This window comes from Schistocerca nitens, chromosome 6 (assembly GCF_023898315.1).
Source record: "Schistocerca nitens isolate TAMUIC-IGC-003100 chromosome 6, iqSchNite1.1, whole genome shotgun sequence".
Taxonomy (NCBI): domain Eukaryota; kingdom Metazoa; phylum Arthropoda; class Insecta; order Orthoptera; family Acrididae; genus Schistocerca; species Schistocerca nitens.
In genome coordinates, this window is record NC_064619.1 from 621046070 (window position 1) to 621066528 (window position 20459).

At 42.6% G+C, this 20459-nt stretch overlaps 1 protein-coding gene across 3 annotated transcripts in view; it reads left to right on the top strand.

Annotated features, from left to right (window-relative positions):
• The window catches only part of LOC126262847 (leucine-rich PPR motif-containing protein, mitochondrial), a 165590-nt gene that overhangs the window by 96732 nt on the left and 48399 nt on the right, over positions 1–20459 (top strand). For all 3 annotated transcript variants that reach the window (XM_049959713.1, XM_049959715.1, XM_049959714.1), the window contains exons 10-13: positions 1102–1278; positions 15021–15161; positions 16138–16333; positions 16438–16648. In XM_049959713.1, the coding sequence (XP_049815670.1) occupies positions 1102–1278; positions 15021–15161; positions 16138–16333; positions 16438–16648 (725 nt within the window). The remainder of the gene's footprint in view (positions 1–1101; positions 1279–15020; positions 15162–16137; positions 16334–16437; positions 16649–20459) is intronic.

Sequence of the window (20459 nt, forward strand, 5' to 3'; positions counted from 1 at the left end):
TCTCTGGGTGTTGTAAAATTCCTGGATTCGTCTCGTCGCTGTGCAGCCTATGAAAAGGATTGCAGAAGACTCCCAAATAAATTCCAAAGTACAGTGCAGTTTTAACACCAATATATTTCCAGGACTCTTGTGTCCGAGCCTGGTTACATCACATGTACCCAAAGTTGACATCAAACGACACAGAGTTCACAACAATCAACAAATGAGTGAGCCTATAATACATTTGCTCGCAACCCTAGCCAAAAAACGAGTGCCCCAAGGCGCCTGCGTGACCTCTATTTATACTTTTGTTAACAATTACCTACAATGAAAATTACAATTTTATGTAAAATCACAATTAAAAGTTAAACCGAATATGAGATACACATTGCTAAAAAATAAGAATCTCAGTGCTGAACAAGGTGAACTTATTTTCAACTTAGTTAAGAGTTAATATAACATTTTCTGACTAATTATGTTACATGTAACAATTACATTTCTAAATTTGTTTATAACAAATCAACTAGTGCCTGAATTTTAGTGCTAACATATATCAGAGATTCAATTAACATGCTTTATATAAATGTTCTATTTAAATTGTTGTAGTAATTTTATAATGATAGGTTTACTGGTACACCCTGACCATGTGCTACATTTCTTTCAATTAGTTACAGTATTAATTTCACATTCACATTGTGTTTTTCACATAAGAACAATGTTAATCAGCAAAGCATCATTTTCGAATTATATGTATACTGAAATAGTGGTCATTCACATCTTTGATTTTCCATCCCCTCCACCACACTTTATTATTGTCTTTATGGAGATGAACTGTAGCAGCAGCAATTATTTATAGGATCCGTGTGAAATTTGGTGGAGAGAATCAAGAATATTGTTGGTGTCTCTGAGGGAGACAGGTTCTTAAGAGAATGATTATCTCAGTGATTTGTTGTAAGAGCATAAAGAGTCTATGTTGGCATAAAAGGAGGGGAGCTCTTAAGAGTGTATGTCTCTGCAGGACATATAAAGCAGGAAGATATCCTGTGCAAGTATATGTTATATTGATCTTGCAGACTGTTAGGACCTTGTTATGTTGTCATTCCTTTTTCTCTCACCTTTCAGGCTTTCAAGGAAGAAAGTATATTTATTTCCAGTGCAGCAGCAGACGCAATATATTATCAGCTGCAACGCCACACAAGAGATTTACATGACTTGAAAATAAACAGAAACATTATTTATCAGTTGGTGAGAAGTGATACAGATCTGTCAAAAGAATCAAACAATCATATGTTGCATCCGGTATGTTCATTTATTCTATTATATCGATGTTGAATATCAAAATAATTTGAACTTGAACATATTTTTTTTCTTTTAAATTCCTCAAGGTTAATCATATGTGAAGCATTATATTTGTTAGTATATGCTTTGAATAATGTTATAGCCATTATTTCATTTCCCGATAAATCAAAGAAATGTGTGTTTGCTCTTAATTTATTTGTACTTTTCTGTGTTTGTATTCCATTTACATGTAACTTACTTGTTCTTTTCTGTAGCTGAAATTAGATACATTTTAACACTGTATCAAAAAGAAAATCCACCTGACAACATAAAAAATTATTAGACAGAATTTTTGTCTGTGATGGATTTAGTTTTAATAGCTATCATCCATTCCACACAAGAAAGTCTTTCCCATACAGACTGGTCTCATGTGGGCAGCACATCTGTTGTGACCAACAAATCCTTTCCCATTATGGACAGGTACTGCACTCCAAACCAGTCTACAAACAGATCTCCCTTGCCAGTTTATCATATTTCAACCCCCCATTCCAATCCCCCCCCCCCCCCTCCACACCAGGAGGCTCACAGTTTTTCAGGAGTTCGTGCGTGGCACACATGGACCCCGAGATACTGCAGCCCATTCGTCCTTCCCTGGATGCATTTCCTTCCCTGTATTTCTGCCTCCCTGCCCTCAATCCTGCCCTGTGCCCTCTCCTCCCCTCTCTGTGTTCTTACTGTCAGCCTGGCTACCCACCTGGTTTTCTGTATTCCTTGCAGTTTTGAACCCCTTGCATTCGGTCCCCATTTGGGGTTTGACACTCCCCCCCCCCACTTTTAAATTTTTCTCTTTCTTCAATGAGCTATTTGGGGAAGAACTCCATCCTAGCGTCTATGTTGTAGGTTCCTCTTACCCCCCCACCCCCTCCCCCCCACCCCCTTTCTTTCCTTCTTCCTTCTCTGCTGTCTCTGCCCTGAAAGGTCACCAGCATGTGTAGCGAGCGGGACTGTTACGTACTCATCTGATGAGCCCCGTGACAGCACAGGGATCACACTTCTGATACCTGAGTTGTTGCCTCCCATGGATGCCTAGGACTGGTTGCTTGTCATTTCGGAGTATCAGAACTCTCAGCAGTGGCCACCATGACAGATGGCCCTTGCTGTGACTGGGTAGCGCCCATGGGGATAGCCTGTGATCAGTGTAGGTGGTATCAAGGCAGATGCGTTTTGCATGAAGCATATCAAGCTCCAAAAATCTGATTATTCTCATACGACCATCTTTTTGATTGATAACAGATCATTGACTGCTGCTTCTTATGATCCTGTGTCCTCCACTTCCATGGCTACACCCTGGGAGGAGGGCCTGGCTTGCTAGCTTGGGGGTTTCCTTGCTACCTGGCCTGTTGTAGGATGGCAGGAACACATTCACCACCACAAAGCCATTATTTTTTCTAGAAAATATTGAAGACAATTTTGCCAAAGTGGAGTGTCTCAGTAAGATGTGGTTGGGTTCCCTGTTGACCAGAACTTCTTTTGCCACCCAATCTGCAGCTCTTCATGCTTGTCATCACCTTGATGATGTCCTTGTGTCCATTACACCTCACCAGTCTCTGACTATGGTCCAGGGTGTCATTTTCCATAGGTACCTTATCCTTCGAACTGGTGATGAACACTGGGCCAATCTGGAACAATGGGACTTTCACTTTGTTTGGTGTGTGCAGAAAGGCCGTAAGGACAATCACACCAATACTGGCACCTTAAGTCTGGGTTTTTGAAGGAGATACCCTCGCAGAGCAGGTTATGTGTTACCGTTATGACTTGAAGCTATATGTCCCACCACCCATGAGGTTCTTTTTGTGCTTGGGTTTTGAGCACTTCTTTCTGTTGTATGGCAGACCCTGTATTTGGTGACTGTGGACACTCATGCCATGAGGACAGCCCTTGTGTTCCACTACCGATGTGTGTAATTTATCATGACCCTCAGTCTCCATGTTCACCAGACTGCCCAGCTTGTAAGAAAGAAAAGAAGATACAAGAGTATAAGTCCCTGGATCGTTTATCTTACACTGAGGCTTATCAGAAATTTGACCAACTGCATCCTGTGTCGATGACTTCTACTTTTGCCTCTGTATGTCCTCCCCCCCCCCCCCCCCTTTCTTCTTCCTTACCCCAGTCCCGTCCCTCTCTCTTCTTCCCCACCCCTGCAGTTCCCACACTCCACCCTATGGATGCCACTCCCCCTCTCTGCCTGAAGAAGTGCCCCCTTTCTTTGGCACCCACTAGTGGTGGGGCTCCCTCCTGGGGCCCCTACCCCCAGCATCTCTCAGGCCTGAGGCCTGATACCACAACTCGGGCACAGGACATACAGTCTGTGCCCCTCAAGGTTGCTTGCCCTGTTTCAGTTTCAGATCTTGCAGAAGCCCGCTCTACTTTTGTGCCCTGCTCTCTTCAACCTATGAAAAAGAAGAAGAAGAAGAAGAAGAAGAAGAAGAAACATAAGTCTCAGGACAAGGCCCTCCCGTTGCCCTCAGAGATGCCATCTCCCCCATCACAACCTTAGTCTGTCACCTTATTTTTGGACATCACCCTGTCATCGTTGGTGACAAATGGTGATCCTTGGAGCAATTGTCTCCAGCCCTTTCACATCCCATTTGGGTAGCTGCTCTGTGATTATTCAATGGAGCTCTAATGGACACCACTGTCACCTCCTAGAATTGCAATCCCTTATGCCTTTTACTCGGCAGCTTGTGTCACCCTCCAGGAATCTCATTTTCTGATGCTCCCTCACCGACTCGTCGTGGGTTCCGTGCTTTCTTTTGGACCTGAGTTGGTCCTTCTTGTGGCATCTGCACATTGGTCTGTATGGATATTGTTAGTTTATCGATTACAAATCGTACCCCATTGGAAGCAGTCTACTTAGACTCATCCGTCACAATTTGCAATTCCTATCTCCCTCTCCTGACAGGCCACCTGCATCTGCTGCTCTAACTGCTCTCCTTCAGCAACTCCCCCCTCTCTTCCTCTTCCTTGGGGATTTCAATTCCCATCACCCTTTGTGAGGCAGTGCTTTCTCATCTAGTCAGGGGCTCCTCATTGACCAGTTTCTTGCAGACCACAACCTGTTCCTTCTTAATGACAGTTCCCATACTCATTTTAGTGCCGCATGTGGCACCTTCTCTACCATTCATCTTTCACTCTCTTCCGCTTCCCTTTTTCCTTCCCTACACTGGTCACCACACTATGGCTTCTGTGACAGTGACTACTTCCTGTCGATTATCTAGTTTCCTTCCTGCCTTCCAATGACCACGTTACCCTACTGGGCTTTCCCTACTGATTGGCCTCTATCTACCTCCCAGGCCATGTTTCCCCTTCTTTGTCAAGTTGTATTGATGAAGTTGTCCTTGATCTGTCCAATAAGAAATCCGAACTGCTGGCATTGCCGTTCCCTGCTCGACAGGCCCTGTTTGCCATCTGCCAGTTCCATGGTGGAGCACAGGCATTGCCATTGCCATCCTCAATCATCGTCATTCCATGCAACATCTCAAGCGGCATGCATGCTCCAACCGTCATGTCTTCGCATCAAAGCCCATTACTTAATGAAACAGAGCAAGCGACTGTGTTGGGAATGCTTTGTCTCCTCTCTAGGGTCTTCTGTCCCTTTCTCACGTATGTGGTCTACACTCCACACCCTCCAAGTTTCTCAATGGCACTCTTCCATTGTGTGCCTTGTGTGGTGTCACCGCCAGACACCACACTTGCTAGGTGGTAGCTTAAATCGGCCACAGTCCATTAGTACATGTCGGACCCGCGTGTCGCCACTGTCAGGATCGCAGACCGAGCGCCACCACAAGGCAGGTCTCGAGAGACTTACTAGGACTCGCCCCAGTTGTACGACGACGTTGCTAGCGACTACAATGACGAAGCCTTTCTCTCATTTGCCGAGAGACAGTTAGAATAGCCATCAGCTAAGTCCATGTCTACGACCTAGCAAGGCGCCATTAGCCTTAGATAGCTTGTATCTAAAGAGTCTCACTTGTATCGCCACAATCTCCAGATGTCTCATCAAGAACGATGTATACAAAGGATGGATTAAAAGTTAAGTATTCGAGAAGCTACGTACTTTTCTTTATAGCATTCATTACGTATCCTGTTTCAGACCTCACTCCATCCTTCGTGAGTTAGCGCGTGCATCTTGACCGCCTATTTCAATTAGTGTACGTAGTGTTGGCAAGTCTGCCGACACTACACCTTGCCCTTCCAGGTGGTCTCTCTGCAGACTCATCAGTTCTTGCAGAACACCTCGTGTCCTATTTTGTGACAGCATTGGTGTCAGCCTCCTTATCTAGCCACCTTCCTCCTCCAGAAACACTGGGCTGAAGCTTCTTGCTTATGTTTTGCCCCTTGTCAGGCAGAATCCTATAATGAACCTTTTACTGAATGGGTGCTTCTTCTGGCCCCACTTTCTTCCCAAGATTCAACCTCTGGCCCTGATCCCACCATAACCAATTACTTCAACAACCCTGTATGGCTCCAAGGCATTTTCCTCTCTCAATGGAGAGACAGCATTGTGGTTCCTGAGAAGCCTGGCAAGGATCCATCATTCCTTGATAGTTACCAGCCAATCAGCTGGACCAGTGTCCCATGTGAGTTACTAGAAAAGATGATGGCTCATTGGCTCAATTGGGTCCTTGAATCTTGTGACCTTTTATCCCCTCACCAGTGCAGCTTTCAGAAGGTGATCTCTGATCAATCATCTGCTTAGATTGGCAACCACAATTGGCAGGCCTTTCCTCAGCACCATCAGCTTGTCACAGTTTTCTTCGATCTTCTTAAGGCCCATGGCACAGCTTGACAGCATCACATCCTCGTCATCCTCTTCAGGGCCCCCCTCCCAATTTTTATTTGCCAGTTCCTGTTCCACCGGTTGTTCAGAGTCTGTGTTGGCACTGTTCTCAGCTCTCTGTGGACCCAGGAGAATAGTATTCCACAGGGCTCCATATTATTTGTCCTTCTTTTTGTAATAATTATTAATGAATTTTTGGCCTCCGCTGGACCTTTGGTCACCCCTACCCTGTATGAGGATGATTTATGTATTGGGGATAGCTCTCACTTGGGAGACAACATCAGAGTGCCATCTGGTGTGCTTTCACGTGGACACACTTGCACGGTTTTCAATTATCTCTCCTTCAGTCAGTGGTGCTGCATTTCTGTTGTCATACTACGGTCCATCCTGATCTGGAGCTCTACCTCAATGCCCAATTGCTGACCGTGGTGCCACAGCTTCTTTTGACAGCAAGCATAGTTGGTAGTGTCATATCCGTGATCTGAAGGTTGTCTGTTTTCCTAAACTCGATGTTCTTCACTTCCTTGCCCACACCTCTTGGGGCGCAGATTGTTCGACCCTTATCTGCCTTTACTGGGTATTAGTTCTGTCTCTTCTGGACTATGTTTGTCAAGTTTAAGGATTACCTGCCCCTTCCACACAGGTACAAACACGGTTCAAGGTTCATGATATCCGTTTAGTTACCAGTGCCTTTCACACTAGCCCTATCAATAGTCTTCTAGTTGACACTGGGATTCCTCTCCTTTAGATTCATTGGTCCCAGCTCCTGGTTTCTTATGCCATCTTCCCCTGCTCACTGCTCCTATTCTATTCTTCCCATGGCTTCGGGCCATTGCCTGCTCGCTGCCCGCCCTCAGGTGCATTTACCAGTTGGGGTCCACCTCGCTTCTCTCTGTCATGACTTCCATCTCCACATTCTGTCATGACCATCCCCTCCCCACCCCCCCACCCCCGCCCCTCTCCCTGCCCCCGCTGTCTATTTGTTCCTCGACCACATATTAGGATGTATTTCTCTTGGGGTCAGAAAAACTCCATCACTCCAGTGGTGTTCCATTGTTTGTTCTGAACACTCTTACGGGAGTTGCAGGACACCATTGTTTTTTACACTGATGGCTCTAAATCCACTGATCATGTGGGCTATGCTTTCACGTCTTCTATTAGCATGGAACACCATCTCTTGCCTGCCACGTGTAAGATGTTTACTGGAGAATTGATGGCCATTTATTGGTCACTCTGTTTTATTAAATTGTCCTCCCTCACACGAGTTTTCTTATATATGGACTCAATGAGTGGTGTTCACACTATTCCTCAGTGTTTTTCCCACTACGCCTTGGTCTCTGCCATCCACAACCTTCTCGCTGATCGTGGTGATGCTGCTTGTTTGGTTGACTTCCTTTGGGTTCCTGGCCACTCCACCTAGCATTTCTGGGGCACCCCTGCTCTCCCTGTTTCCATCCACCCCCCTGCTGTTCTTTCCTCTTCCTGCTGCTCTGACATCCCTTTTCCGTCTCTGTTTGCATGTTATCCCTTCCCTTTCACTGGACTGTACTGTTTGTGAAGTTATTCCCTTGATCTCTACCATCGTAGATCATGGGACTGATGACCTCAGTGTTTGGTTCCCTCTTCCAAATCAACCAACCAATCATATTCCCAAACCCTTGCTGCACAGGTCATATACTTGAGGAATACCTAGGTCCAAGACCTATTCCATGCACCCACCATCACAGCATATCCTATCCTATTCCAGTCCTGTCACTGACATATCCTACTTTGTCAAGAGGCAGGGCCTCCTGTGAATTATTTGTGTCATAAGGCAACCCTGCTGCAATTTCTGCACAGTCTGTGACATGGGCTTTATCACTAATCAGCCATTCCCCTGAATGAATGACCAGCACCAAACTACATGAAAGTTGATTACACAGTGGCAGGTCATGCTGTTGAACACACCTTCCTCCATTTCAGTAGCTGCTTCACAGTGTGTGCCAGCTGGATCCCACCCCTCCCCCTCCTTTAATATCAGCTTCTCTGAATTACATAGGTAATATTTCTTCTTGCAGCAACGTACTTTGCTTCTGCAGTCATCTGGCTCTTAATCTCTGCCAGTGTGACCCACACTTATATGAATCCCTGTCCCCATGTCTCCCACTTCACCCTACTAATTTTACAGTGGTTTCTACACTTCTCCATCTTCTTCTGCTTTCTATTTAACCTCCTCCTCCCCCCGCCCTCCCCCCCCCCCCCCCCAAATATTTCCCTCATTTCCAACATTCTATCTACTTGAGTGTCTTCCACTTGCAACTCCCCACCTGGTACCGAGGTCAGCTCACCAGTGGCACATTCTTATCCTATTCCTGCACCACCTCCCCCTCAGAGCTGTCAACAAATCTTCCTTCTACGACTTCTTGTCTTGTGTTTCCTCACTCCCATTGCACTAGTGACAGGACTGTACAGTCAATTGGGATGCCTTAAACATACATGTGTTAAAATGTGTGTGTTTGCATTCAGTAACTCCAAAGGAGGACATTGTATAAAAGCTTTGCAACATTTTCAGTATTGTTTACATGCCTGTCAACTCCTCAACTGATGGGGTGAACAGATACCTTTGTTCCTTCTATTACTTGTTTTCAACCCCTCTCTTTCCAGAGTCTCATTGAAATAAAATAAATATAGATCCATATCCTTGCAGATAAGAACTGATACTTATCACAATAAGTATATTTATTATGGTTATAAATGGTGCCACATTGATAACTGGGAAATAAACTCATGAAAGAAATAAGAATGCCTTAAGCTAGTACAGTTGCTTGTAAATTCTGTTTACTGTCGTATTCCGTATTGGAAACATCACACAGACAGTTTTGGTAGTTCATGGTTAAATTGCTCTGGAGGTTTCTTGTTCTGTCTTCTCCTCTTTTATTTTTATTTGTGTCTCAGCCAGAAAGTATGCCACAGAAAAATTCCAAAATAGGCTAAGAAATTTAGCCCCAAAATAAAATAAGTCACAAATGAGATTGCACAAACCACTCACTGTACACACACTATCACAGTATTTTAACCATGTGTGAGTACTGGAATGTAGCTTTACTTTTTAAAACATTTCAAAGTTCAACAAACTAAGTTGTATTCCCATTATGTCATAAGAGAATAAGTAAATTATAAAATAGTATTACCAAGTGCGGATCAGAGCTTGGAATGTCAGATCCCTTAATTGGGCTGATAGGTTAGAAAATTTAAAAAGGGAAATGGATACATTAAAACTAGATATAGTGGGAATTAGTGGCAGGAGAAACAAGACTTCTGGTCAGGTGAATACAGGGTTATAAATACAAAATCAAATAGAGGTAATACAGGAGTATGTTTAATAATGAATTAAAAAAAATAAAAAAATAGGAGTGTGGGTAAGCTACTACGAACAGCATAGTGAACGCATTATTGTAGCAAAGATAGGGTCGAAGCCCACACCTACCACAGTAGGACAAGTTTATATGACAACTAGGTCCGCAGATGGCGAAGAGGTTGAAGAAATGTATGACGAGATAAAAAAAAATTATTCAGATAGTGAAGGGAGACGAAATTTTAAGTCATTGGGGACTGGGATTTGATAGTAGGAAAAGGAAGAGAAGAAAAAGTAGTAGGTGAATATGGAATGGGGGTAAGGAATGAAAGAGGAAGGTGCCTGGTAGAATTTTGCACAGAGCGTAACTTAATCATAGCTAACACTAGGTTTAAGAATCATGAAAGAAGGTTGTATACGTGGAAAAGACCTGGATACACTGGATGGTACGAGATAGATTATACAACGGTAAGACAGACATTTAGGAACCAGGTTTTAAATTTTAAGACGTTTCCAGGGGCCGATGTGGACTCTGACCACAATCTATTGGTTGTGAACTGCAGATTAAAACTGAAGAAAATGCAAAAAGGTGGGAATTTAAGGAGATGGGACATGGATAAACGGAAAGAACCAGAGGTTGTAGAGAGTTTCAGAGAGAGCATTAGGGAATGAATGACAAGAATGGGGGAAAGAAATACATGGAAGAAGAATGGATAGCTTTGAGAGATGAAATAGTGAAGGCAGCAGAGGATCAAGTTGGTAAAAAGATGAGGGCTAGTAGAAATCCTTGGGTAACAGAAAAGATACTGAATTCAAATATGAAAGGAGAAAATATAAAAATGTAGTAAATGAAGCAGGCAAAAAGGAAAACAAATGTCTCAAAAATGAGGTCGACAGTAAGTGCAAAATGGCTAAGTAGTGATGGCTAGAGCACAAATGTAAGGATGTAGAGGCTTATCTCACTAGGGGTAATATAGATACTGCCTACAGGAAAATTAAAGAGACCTTTGGAGAAAGGAGAACCACTTGTATGAATATCAAGAGCTCAAATGGAAACCCAGTTCTAAGCAAAGAAGGGAAGGCATAAAGGTGGAAGGACTATATTGAGGGCCTATACAAGAGCGATGTACTTGAGGGTAATATCATGGAAATGGAAGAGGACATAAATGAAGATGAAATGGGAGGTATGACATTGTGTGAAGAGTTCCACAGAGCACTGAAAGACCTAAGTCGAAACAAGGGCCTGGGAGTAGACAACATTCCATTAGAACTACTGATAGCCTTGGAAGAGCCAACCCTGAGAAAACTCATCCAGCTGGTGAGCAAGATGTATGAGACAGCGTAATATCCTCAGACTCCAAGAAGAATGTAGTAATTCCAATCCCAAGGAAAGCAAGTGTTGACAGGTGTGAAAATTGCCAAAATATCAGTTTAATAAGTCACAGCTGCAAAATATTAACACAAATTATTTACAGACAAATAAAAAACTGGTAAAAGCCGACCTTGGGGAACATCAGTTTGGATTCCGCAGAAATGTTGGAACACATGAGGCAATACTGAGCCTATGACTTATCTTAGAAGATAGATTAAGGAAAGGCAAACTTACGTTTCTAGCATATGTAGACATGGAGAAAGCTTTTGACAATGTTGACTGGGATACTCTTCCAAATTCTGAAGGTGACAGGGATAATATACTGGGAGTGAAAGGCTATTTACAATTTGTACATACACCAATGGAAGTTATAAGAGTCGAGGGGCACAAAAGGAAAGCAGTGGTTGATAAGGGAGTGAGACAGGGTTGTAACCTATCCCCAATGTTATTTAATCTGTATATTGAGCAAGCAGTAAAGGAAACAAAAGAAAAATTTGGAGAAGGAATTAAAATCCATGGAGAAGCAATGAAAGCTTTGATGTTTGCCGACGACATGGTAATTCTGTCAGATACAGCAAAGGATCTGGAAGAGCAGTTGAAAGGGATGGACAGTGTCTTGGAAGGAGGATATAAGATGAGCATAAACAAAAGCAAAATGAGGATAATGGAATGTAGTCAGATTAAATCAGATGACCCTGAGGAAATTATAGTAGGAAATGAGACACTTAAAGAAGTACATGAATTTTGCTATTTGAGGAGCAAAATAACTGATGACGGTCGAAGTAGAGAGGATATAAAATGTAGACTGGCAATGGCGAGGAAAGCGTTTCTGAAGAAGAGAAATTTGTTAACATCGAATATAGATTTCAGTGTCATTAAGTCCTTTCTGAAAGTGTTTGTCTGGAGTGTACCCATGTATGGAAGTGAAATTTGGACAATAAATAATTTAGACAAGAAGAGAATAGAAGATTTCAAAATTTAGTGCTACAGAATGCTGAAGATTAGATGGGTAGAGCATGTAACTAATGAGGAGCTACTGCATAGAACTGGGGAAAAGCGGAATTTGTTGTACAACTTGACCAGAAGAAAGAATTGGTTGTTAGGACACGTTCTGAGGCATCAAGGGATCATCAGTTTAGTATTTGAGGGAAGTACAGAGGGTAAAAATCGTTGAGGGAGACCAAGGCATGAATGCACTAAACAGATTCAGTAGGATGTAGATTGCAGTAGTTACTTGGAGATGAAGAGGCTTGCACAGAATAGAGTAGCATGGAGAGCTGCTCAAAGCAGTCTCTGGACGGAACATGACAACAACAACAACAACAACAGCAGCAGCAACAACAACACTACATAGTATTGCTTACTGGGGAAAAACCACTTTCAGAAGTAAAGCACATGTAATGTAGTTAATCAAACAATGGAAAATCCAAGGTGAAATATAAGAATACGAGAGAAGGAAAGTTGCAACTCACCATATAGCGGAGATGCTGAGGTGCGATAGGCACAATAAAAATATTCACACAATCATAGTTTTCGACCATTAAGGCCTTTGTCGGCAGTAGACACACACACACACACACACACACACACACACACATGCAAGTGCAACTTGCACACACATCTGCTGTCTCAGAGAGCTGAAACTACTCTGCGAGCAGCAGCATCAGTGCACGATGGGAGTGGCGACTGGGTGGGGGTAAGGAGGAGGCTATCGAGGGGAGGGGGAGGGATAGTATGGTGGGAGTGGTGAAGGGGAGAGGGGGTAAGTAGCGGAAAGGAGAGAAATAAAAATAAAAGAACATAAAAGACTGGGTGTGGTGGTGAAATGATGGCTGTGTAGTGCTGGAATGGTAACAGGTAGGGGGCTGGATGGGTGAGGACAGTGACTAACGGAGGTTGAGGCCAGGAGGGTTACGGGAACATAGGATGTATTGCAGGGAAAGTTCCCACCTGCGCAATTCAGAAAATCTGGTGTTGGTGGGAAGGATCCATATGGCACAGGCTGTGAAGTAGTCATTGAGATGAGGGGTATCATGTTTGGCAGCGTGTTCAGCTACAGGGTGGTCCACTTGTTTTTTGGCCACAGTTTGTCGGTGGCCGTTCATGCGGACAGACAGCTTGTTGGTTGTCATGCCTTCATGGAATGCAACACAGTCGTTGCAGCTTAGCTTGTAGATCACATGACTGGTTTCAGAGGTAACGTGATAGGTAATGTTAGTGACCGGACTGGAGTAGGTGGTGGTAGGAGGATGTATGGGACAGGTCTTGCATCTAGGTCTATTACAGGGAAATGAGCCATGAGGTAAGGGATTGGGAACAAGGATTGTGTTAAGGATGGACGAGTATATTGTGTAGGTTCGGTCGATGGTGGAATACTATGGTAGGAGGGGTGGGAAGGATAGTGGGTAAGACATTTCTCATTTCAGGGCACGACGAGAGGTAATCGAAACCCTGCTGGAGAATGTAATTCAGTTGCTCCAGTCCCGGACGGTACTGAGTTAGGAGGGGAATGCTCCTCTGTGGCCGGACTGTGGGACTTTGGGAGGTGGTGGGAGACTGGAAAGATAAGGCATAGGAGATTTGCTTTTGTACAAGGATGGGAGGATAATTAAATTCAGTGAAGGCTTCAGTGAGACCCTCAGTATATTTAGAGAGGGACTACTTGTCACTGCAGATGCGACAATCCTGGATGGCTAGGCTGTACGGAAGGGACTCCTTGGTATGAAACGGGTGGCACCTATCAAAGTGGAGGTATTGCTGGTGTTTAGTAGGTTCGATATGGACGGAGGTACTGATGTAGCCATCTCTGAGGTGGAGGTCAACATCTAGGAAGGTGGCTTGTTGGGTTGAGTAGGGCCAGGTGAAGCAAATGGGGGAGAAGTTATTGAGGTTCTGGAGGAATGTGAATAAGGTGTCCTCACCTTCAATCCAGAAAGTAAAGATGTCATAAATGAATCTGAACCAGGTGAGGCGTTTGGGATTCTGGGTTTTTAGGAAGGATTCCTCTAGATGGCCCATGAATAGGTTAGCATAGGATGGTGCCATGCGGGTGCCCATGGCTGTATTTTCTTCTCCTTTGAATGGATTACCTACAAACATCCACGGTACTATTACCTCTCATCGTACCCTGAAATGAGAAATGTCCTACCCACTATCCTTCCCACCCCTCCTACTGTGGTATTCCGCCGTCCACTGAACCTACACAATAAACTCGTCCATCCTTACACAACCCTTGCTCCCAATCCCTTACCTCATGGTTCATACCCCTGTAATAGACCTAGATGTACCATACATCCTCCTACCACCACCTACTCCAGTCCGGTCACTAACATTACCTATCACGTTACCTCTGAAACCAGTCATGTGATCTACAAGCTAAGCTGCAACGACTGTGTTGCATTCCATGAAGGTATGACAACCAACAAGCTGTCTGTCCGCATGAACGGCCACCGACAAACTGTGGCCAAAAAACAAGTGGACCACCCTGTAGCTGAACACGCTGCCAAACATGATACCCCTCATCTCAATGACTACTTCACAGCCTGTGCCGTATGGATCCTTCCCACCAACACCAGATTTTCTGAATTGGGCAGGTGGGAACTTTCCCTGCAATACATCCTATGTTCCCGTAACCCTCCTGGCCTCAACCTTCGTTAGTCACTGTCCTCACCCATTCAGCCCCCTCCCTGTTCCCATTCCAGCACTACACAGCCATCATTTCACCACCACACCCAGTCTTTTAATTTCTTTTATTTTTATTTCCCTCCTTTCCGCTACCTACCCCCTCCCCCCATCACCACTCCCCCCATACTATCCCTCCCCCTCCCCTCGATAGCCTCCTCCTTACCCCCACCCAGTCGCCACTCCCATCGTGCACTGTTGCTGCTGCTCGCAGTGTAGTTTCAGCTCTCTGAGACAGCAGATGTGTGTGCAAGTTGCACTTGTGTGTGTGTGTGTGTGTGTGTGTGTGTGTGTGTGTGTGTGTGTACTGCTGACAAAGGCCTTAATGGCCGAAAACTATGATTGTGTGGATCTTTTTATTGTGCCTATCACGGCTCAGCATCTCCACTATATGGTGAGTAGCATCTTTCCTTCTCTCGTATTGTTGTAATGTAATTAATTTATTTATCTCTTAAAGATCTGAATAGTTAATTATACTGTTATGTACATATTATTTTGCATGCTCCATATAATCTTGGATGTAATGCTCACAACAGAGAGAGATGACTCTGGAGGAACTTGAATGCCACTTACTGGAACTGAAATCTAAAAGTATGAACACTCGTGGTGTGCTTCGAAGGCTGTTGCAGATGTATTGTAAACTAGGTGATTGTCAGAATGCTGCAAGGATTGAAAAGGTACTTGGATTGTTATTTCAATTATTTTAGTTTATTATGAATTCTTTCAATGACAGTAAAAATTTAATTCATTTTGTAAATACTTCATATGACTTGTTCTGTAACCTTAAAATATGTCTATTAGCTGTATGTTCTTCAGGTATTCAGTCTGTAAGCATTGCATGAGGCCTTTGCTTTAAAAATTGTAATACTTATCTCAAAATGTGTGCCATCCCTCTCGATATTTTAAAGCAGGTTTAATATTATAAGGGGCGATCAAAAAGTTCTGGTTTGAGGGTGTTGCTGCAGCTTGTATGTGACATAGAATGTCTCCAATGTGGTTATCGAAGCACCAGTCTGTAGGGATTAGTGTGACATTTGTGTTTTCCTGACATGTGTTAGGTCATTGTGGAAAGGTGAACCATGGTGATGCTATTACCAGTTTGTCCAAACAGGACCAACTTAATGTTATTCTCTTCTTGGTTGCCAAAGGACATACATCAGTAGACGTCCATCAGAGAATGAAGTGTATGGTGCACGACTAGGAGTGCTGCTGCTTCATAATAACACGTCTCCATATCGCAAATGTTGTAAGGCAGATGTTATGCGAACTCAAGTGGGAGACACATGAACACCCACTGTATAGTCCTGATCTCTCTCCATGTGATTATCACGCCACTGGTCCCTTGAAAAACGCCTTGAAGACTTGACAGTTCCTGTCAGATGAGGATGTACAGCAGACAGTTATAGTTATGGACTTCTTGACACAGCAGGACAGTGTTTTACCAACTGGGTATCTTCAACCTAGTTCATTGGTGGGATGATTGCCTCATTGCTCACAGTGATCACAGTGATTTTGATTGATTGGCATATGAATTCTGGATAATATGCCTTCAAATGGAAACTTTTTGATCACCCCTGGAAACTTTTTGATCACCGTCTTATACAACATTCTTTTAATATTAATGAGAAGGACATATTTGTTGGGTAATTGTAGGAATTTGAAAGAGCGGGCCATGAATTTTCTCCAGGAATGTATGCTGCATTGTTGGATGTGCATGTAAAATGTAAAAATTTGGAAGCTGCACAAAAATATTTCACACATTTAATGCAAGAATTTCCTGGCTTGAAACTTGATGAGTATAAGGTTGTGGATTATGCAACTCTTCTTATTTCTTGTGGAAAAGAAACAGGTAAGTCTGAATAATTTCTGATGTCATAGCTGTTATTTTCTTCAAATGATTGCGGTTTTAGAGGGAAGACAGAATCAACAGATTGATATTTACTTTCTTCACAGATGCATTACATGTACTGAAGAATTATGCATCTTCACATAAAATCAGGAATACAACTGAAATATCACGTAACTGTTTTAAATTGTTGAATGCAGTGGCAGAAAAGAACAATCCAGATATTACTAAGAGAATGTTAGAACAATTGGCCCTTCTCGGTTACTGTTCAGTGACAAATGTTCTCTTAGGTGCTGTCATTAGAACCTACTTAAATTGGTAAGCAAAAGTAAAATTTATTGAGCCATATACTCATAAACTTATTATTTTGTTAATATATTTTAAGAGAACTTTATGCTTACTTTTCCTCTTACAAATTAAGATATTTTTAGACCATACTACAGAATTTGGAAGTAAAAGAGGTTATAATTCTGTTTATCATCTTTGACACTGCAACACATATAAATGAAGGTTTCCGCCATTGTAATAAGAAAGAGTCGAGTTTTTGACACGTGCATAGTGCCTATAGCAATCTGGTGTTCTGAGAAGGGAGAGGGTTGGGGAAGGATAACCAGGCACGATAGGAGATACAAATAGAACTTGTATGTTTGTCTGTGACTGCATATTTGCTGTGCAAACCAGAATCCTATACTGATGAAAACGAAGATTATCGTCTAACAGTCTAAGGTGTTACTGTTCCACCCTCCCTCCTCCTCACCACAGTTAAAACTGATCATATCTTTTTATATTGAACATTCATTCTGGTTGCTGTAATTTTAAATAGGTAACACTAATATAGTTTCCAAAATAAATGTATATATCTTGAAATAATGAGTTCTACACAGTGTCTCTTACTGTGGTGTAGTATACATTGCCCTTTTGTATATTAAATCATGTTAAGATTTTCTGTTACTGAATGAGCTTTTGTCGATTTAAATATATTTTCACAAGTAATCATTCCACAAAATCTTTTGCCTGTTGCCTTCTGTTCCCAAATTGCAACGTAATTGACATTTTACAGTGAATAATGTGAACTTCGTGCAGTGCTTTTGAAACCAGTTATTTATAGTCCCCCATAGGACACCGTTTGTGTGAGTGGAAATAAGCTGGATAGGTAACTCTGCTTCCAGTAATTGCGCCTACCACATTTTGTTGTGGGCATTACAGAATTACCCACAGTTTTTTTACATGGTATAAACCATCTAAAATGCACATAAATATGATGGAATATCACAAAATTAACACATAAAACATAAATAAACATACACCAAGTGCTTTTATTAAATTTTATTCTAATAGACACACAAGTTTTGCTTTGATCACCGATAGGTGCTAGAAGCTCTTGTGAGTAGCACACTGAGGGGCTGACCTCATGACACAGCTCTCTCATTAGGCAAATGATGTCAGTGCAAAATCACCCAAAATGTTTAAATTATTAGAAAACATAATAATTAAATTATTATCCTTCATAAGTCCATACAACATGACACCAGGTCTGCAAACAACTCTTTCAAGGTTTCGCCAACTCAGATTGTCACTCTACAAAAACCATCATTCCAAGAATAGAATTAATCCACACTTTGGACAGTCTGCATTACTGATTTACTTAAATTATTATGAGTTCTCTTGTGTACACAGTTAGTCCCTTTGTGTATCCCGTAAACCTATTTGCTAACCAGTCAAACAGATTTAATCATCATCATTATTTAGATGATTGCCTAATAAATAGGGAATGGTAATAAAATGTCAGAATACTTTCATAATTACAGTATGAAAAGGATAGGTTGCTACTGCCCACATAGAGGAAATTTGGAGTCACAGACAGACACAATGAAAAGACTGCTGAACAGTCAAGCTTCCCACTGGATCTCAGTTGTTGGAGACAGTGGCCATGTGTGTGTGAGTTGTGCTTGTGTGAATGTGTGGCTCATATGACAGAGCGTGTGTGATTTGGATGGCGACAGGTAATTCATAGAAAAGAAGAGGAAGTAAAAGACAGACACTGAGTAAAGTAATTCGTTGGAGAATAGTAACAATGGATTGTTGACTCAACATCTCCTCTCTGTGAGGAATAGCAGTCTATCCTTTTCATAATATTGTTTTTTCATATTGTTGTTATTCCATCCTGGCCTTTCCATTGTTGCCTTTCCATTGTTGTTATCACAAACACACTTTTCAAGGCGTAAGGGTTACTGGATGATGTGGGTGTGCTTTTTTTAAAGAATCAGATGTGTAGTTGAACATAAGTAAAGCTCATACTGAGTTGAGTTTGCTGTACAGCTGTCTATATAAGGATCACTACCACCAAACTAGCTTAATGCTTCAATGAACACAGGATAGGCTGCCTTGGGAATGTACAGAACCTAATTTCTGGACACACCCTTCAGCAGACTCTAGTGGCGTCTATACTAAATGACTCACTTGTCTCAAACTACATGTCAAGTGTGTCACCAAACCCTGAAGATGGGAACTTTCTGTTTAACATGTCCTTTCATCCTGCCAACATCCATTAGCATAATCCCTACCAGGTAATACAGCTTTTTATTTTATATGTCTTGTACCAGCGTAGCTACCAGCAGGGTCACCCATGCCGCACAGGCCAAAGGGGAGGAGCCAGACAAAGTGTGTCCCACAACGATCTATCGCCCCCCTTTCCTATCCCAAACCTGTCCTCACCATTTCCTTTTCCTGTCATTCCCTGGTATATGTACAAAAGGGCAGAAAGACCTCTATAGGCGTGGAGAAGCCAATCTTTCTACGGGAGAAAACCCCGAATGAAAAATCCTGGTCCTCCAGGTTGGGGGTTGGCGACGGGCTACCAACCCGTCCTGGAAAAAAAATAATCACCGGTACTAGCATCACAGAAGAGCCTCGGATAGGACTGATCTCTGTAAAACGACCTAAGCAAGAACAAGGACTACGGAAGGAAATACAACAACTAGGGACCTGGAATGTCAGAAGCCTATACCAACCTGGGGCAGCAAAATGTGTAGTAAGGGAGGCAGATAAGTATCAAATTGATCTATTGGCCCTGCAAGAAACAAGGTGGACAGAAACCGGAGCTAAAGAAATGGAAAACTATGTCATATTCCATGGAGCCTCAGAAACAAACCACTCACTAGGAACTGGTTTTGCAGTGAAGAAATCACTCTGTACCACTCTCATAGATTTTAAATCAATCAACCCCAGAATCTCACTCCTAACCATAGACACGGGAAAACACAAACTCACATATATAAATTGTCATGCCCCAACCGAAGAAAGCGATGACATCAAAAAAGATATTTTCTACGAGGAATTAGAAACGGTTTTAGACAATGTACCAAGTGAACATTACAAAATTATCCTTGGAGATTTTAATGCGAAAATAGGGAAAGAAGCAGCCTTCATGGGGACCATCGGAAAGCACAGTTTACATGATGTGAGCAGTGATAATGGCACTAGGCTGGTTAGCTTTGCGACTGCAAAAGGCTTGTTTATAAGTAGTACTGATTTCGACAGGAAGAGAATATATAAAGGAACCTGGGTGTCTCCAGATGGGAAAACAGTGAACCAAATTGACCACCTAATTGTAGAGAAGAGAATAAAGAAGTGGATACAAAATGTTAGAACGGCAAGAGGTGCGGAATGTGGATCAGACCACTTCCTTGTCAGAGGAAGGATGAAAACAATATGGAGAGCCAGGAAGCACAAAAGAATGCAAAGAGTCACTCGATATGACCATGAGAGTCTGACTGAAGATAATATAAGAAGAACTTTCAAGATAGCACTAACAAACCGTTTTGAGGCTTTGAATGAAGAGGAAGGAGAGATACTGTGGTGGATCAGAACTGGAAGGCGATTGCAGAGACCATTAAAGAAACAGCCCAAGAAGTAATCCAAAAGCGAACTAGGGGAAAAAGAGTGTGGTTCAATGAGGAGTGTGAGGGAGCTATCAGGGAGAGACAACGGGCCAAACTACTGTGGATACAAAGCAATATGCAAGAAGAAGAAAAATCGAAGTTTGAAGAAACACGACGGCAGACCCAAGCCACATTGAGGAAAGCAAAGAGAAAATATGTTAAAAGTATCATGGAGGAAGCTGAACAAG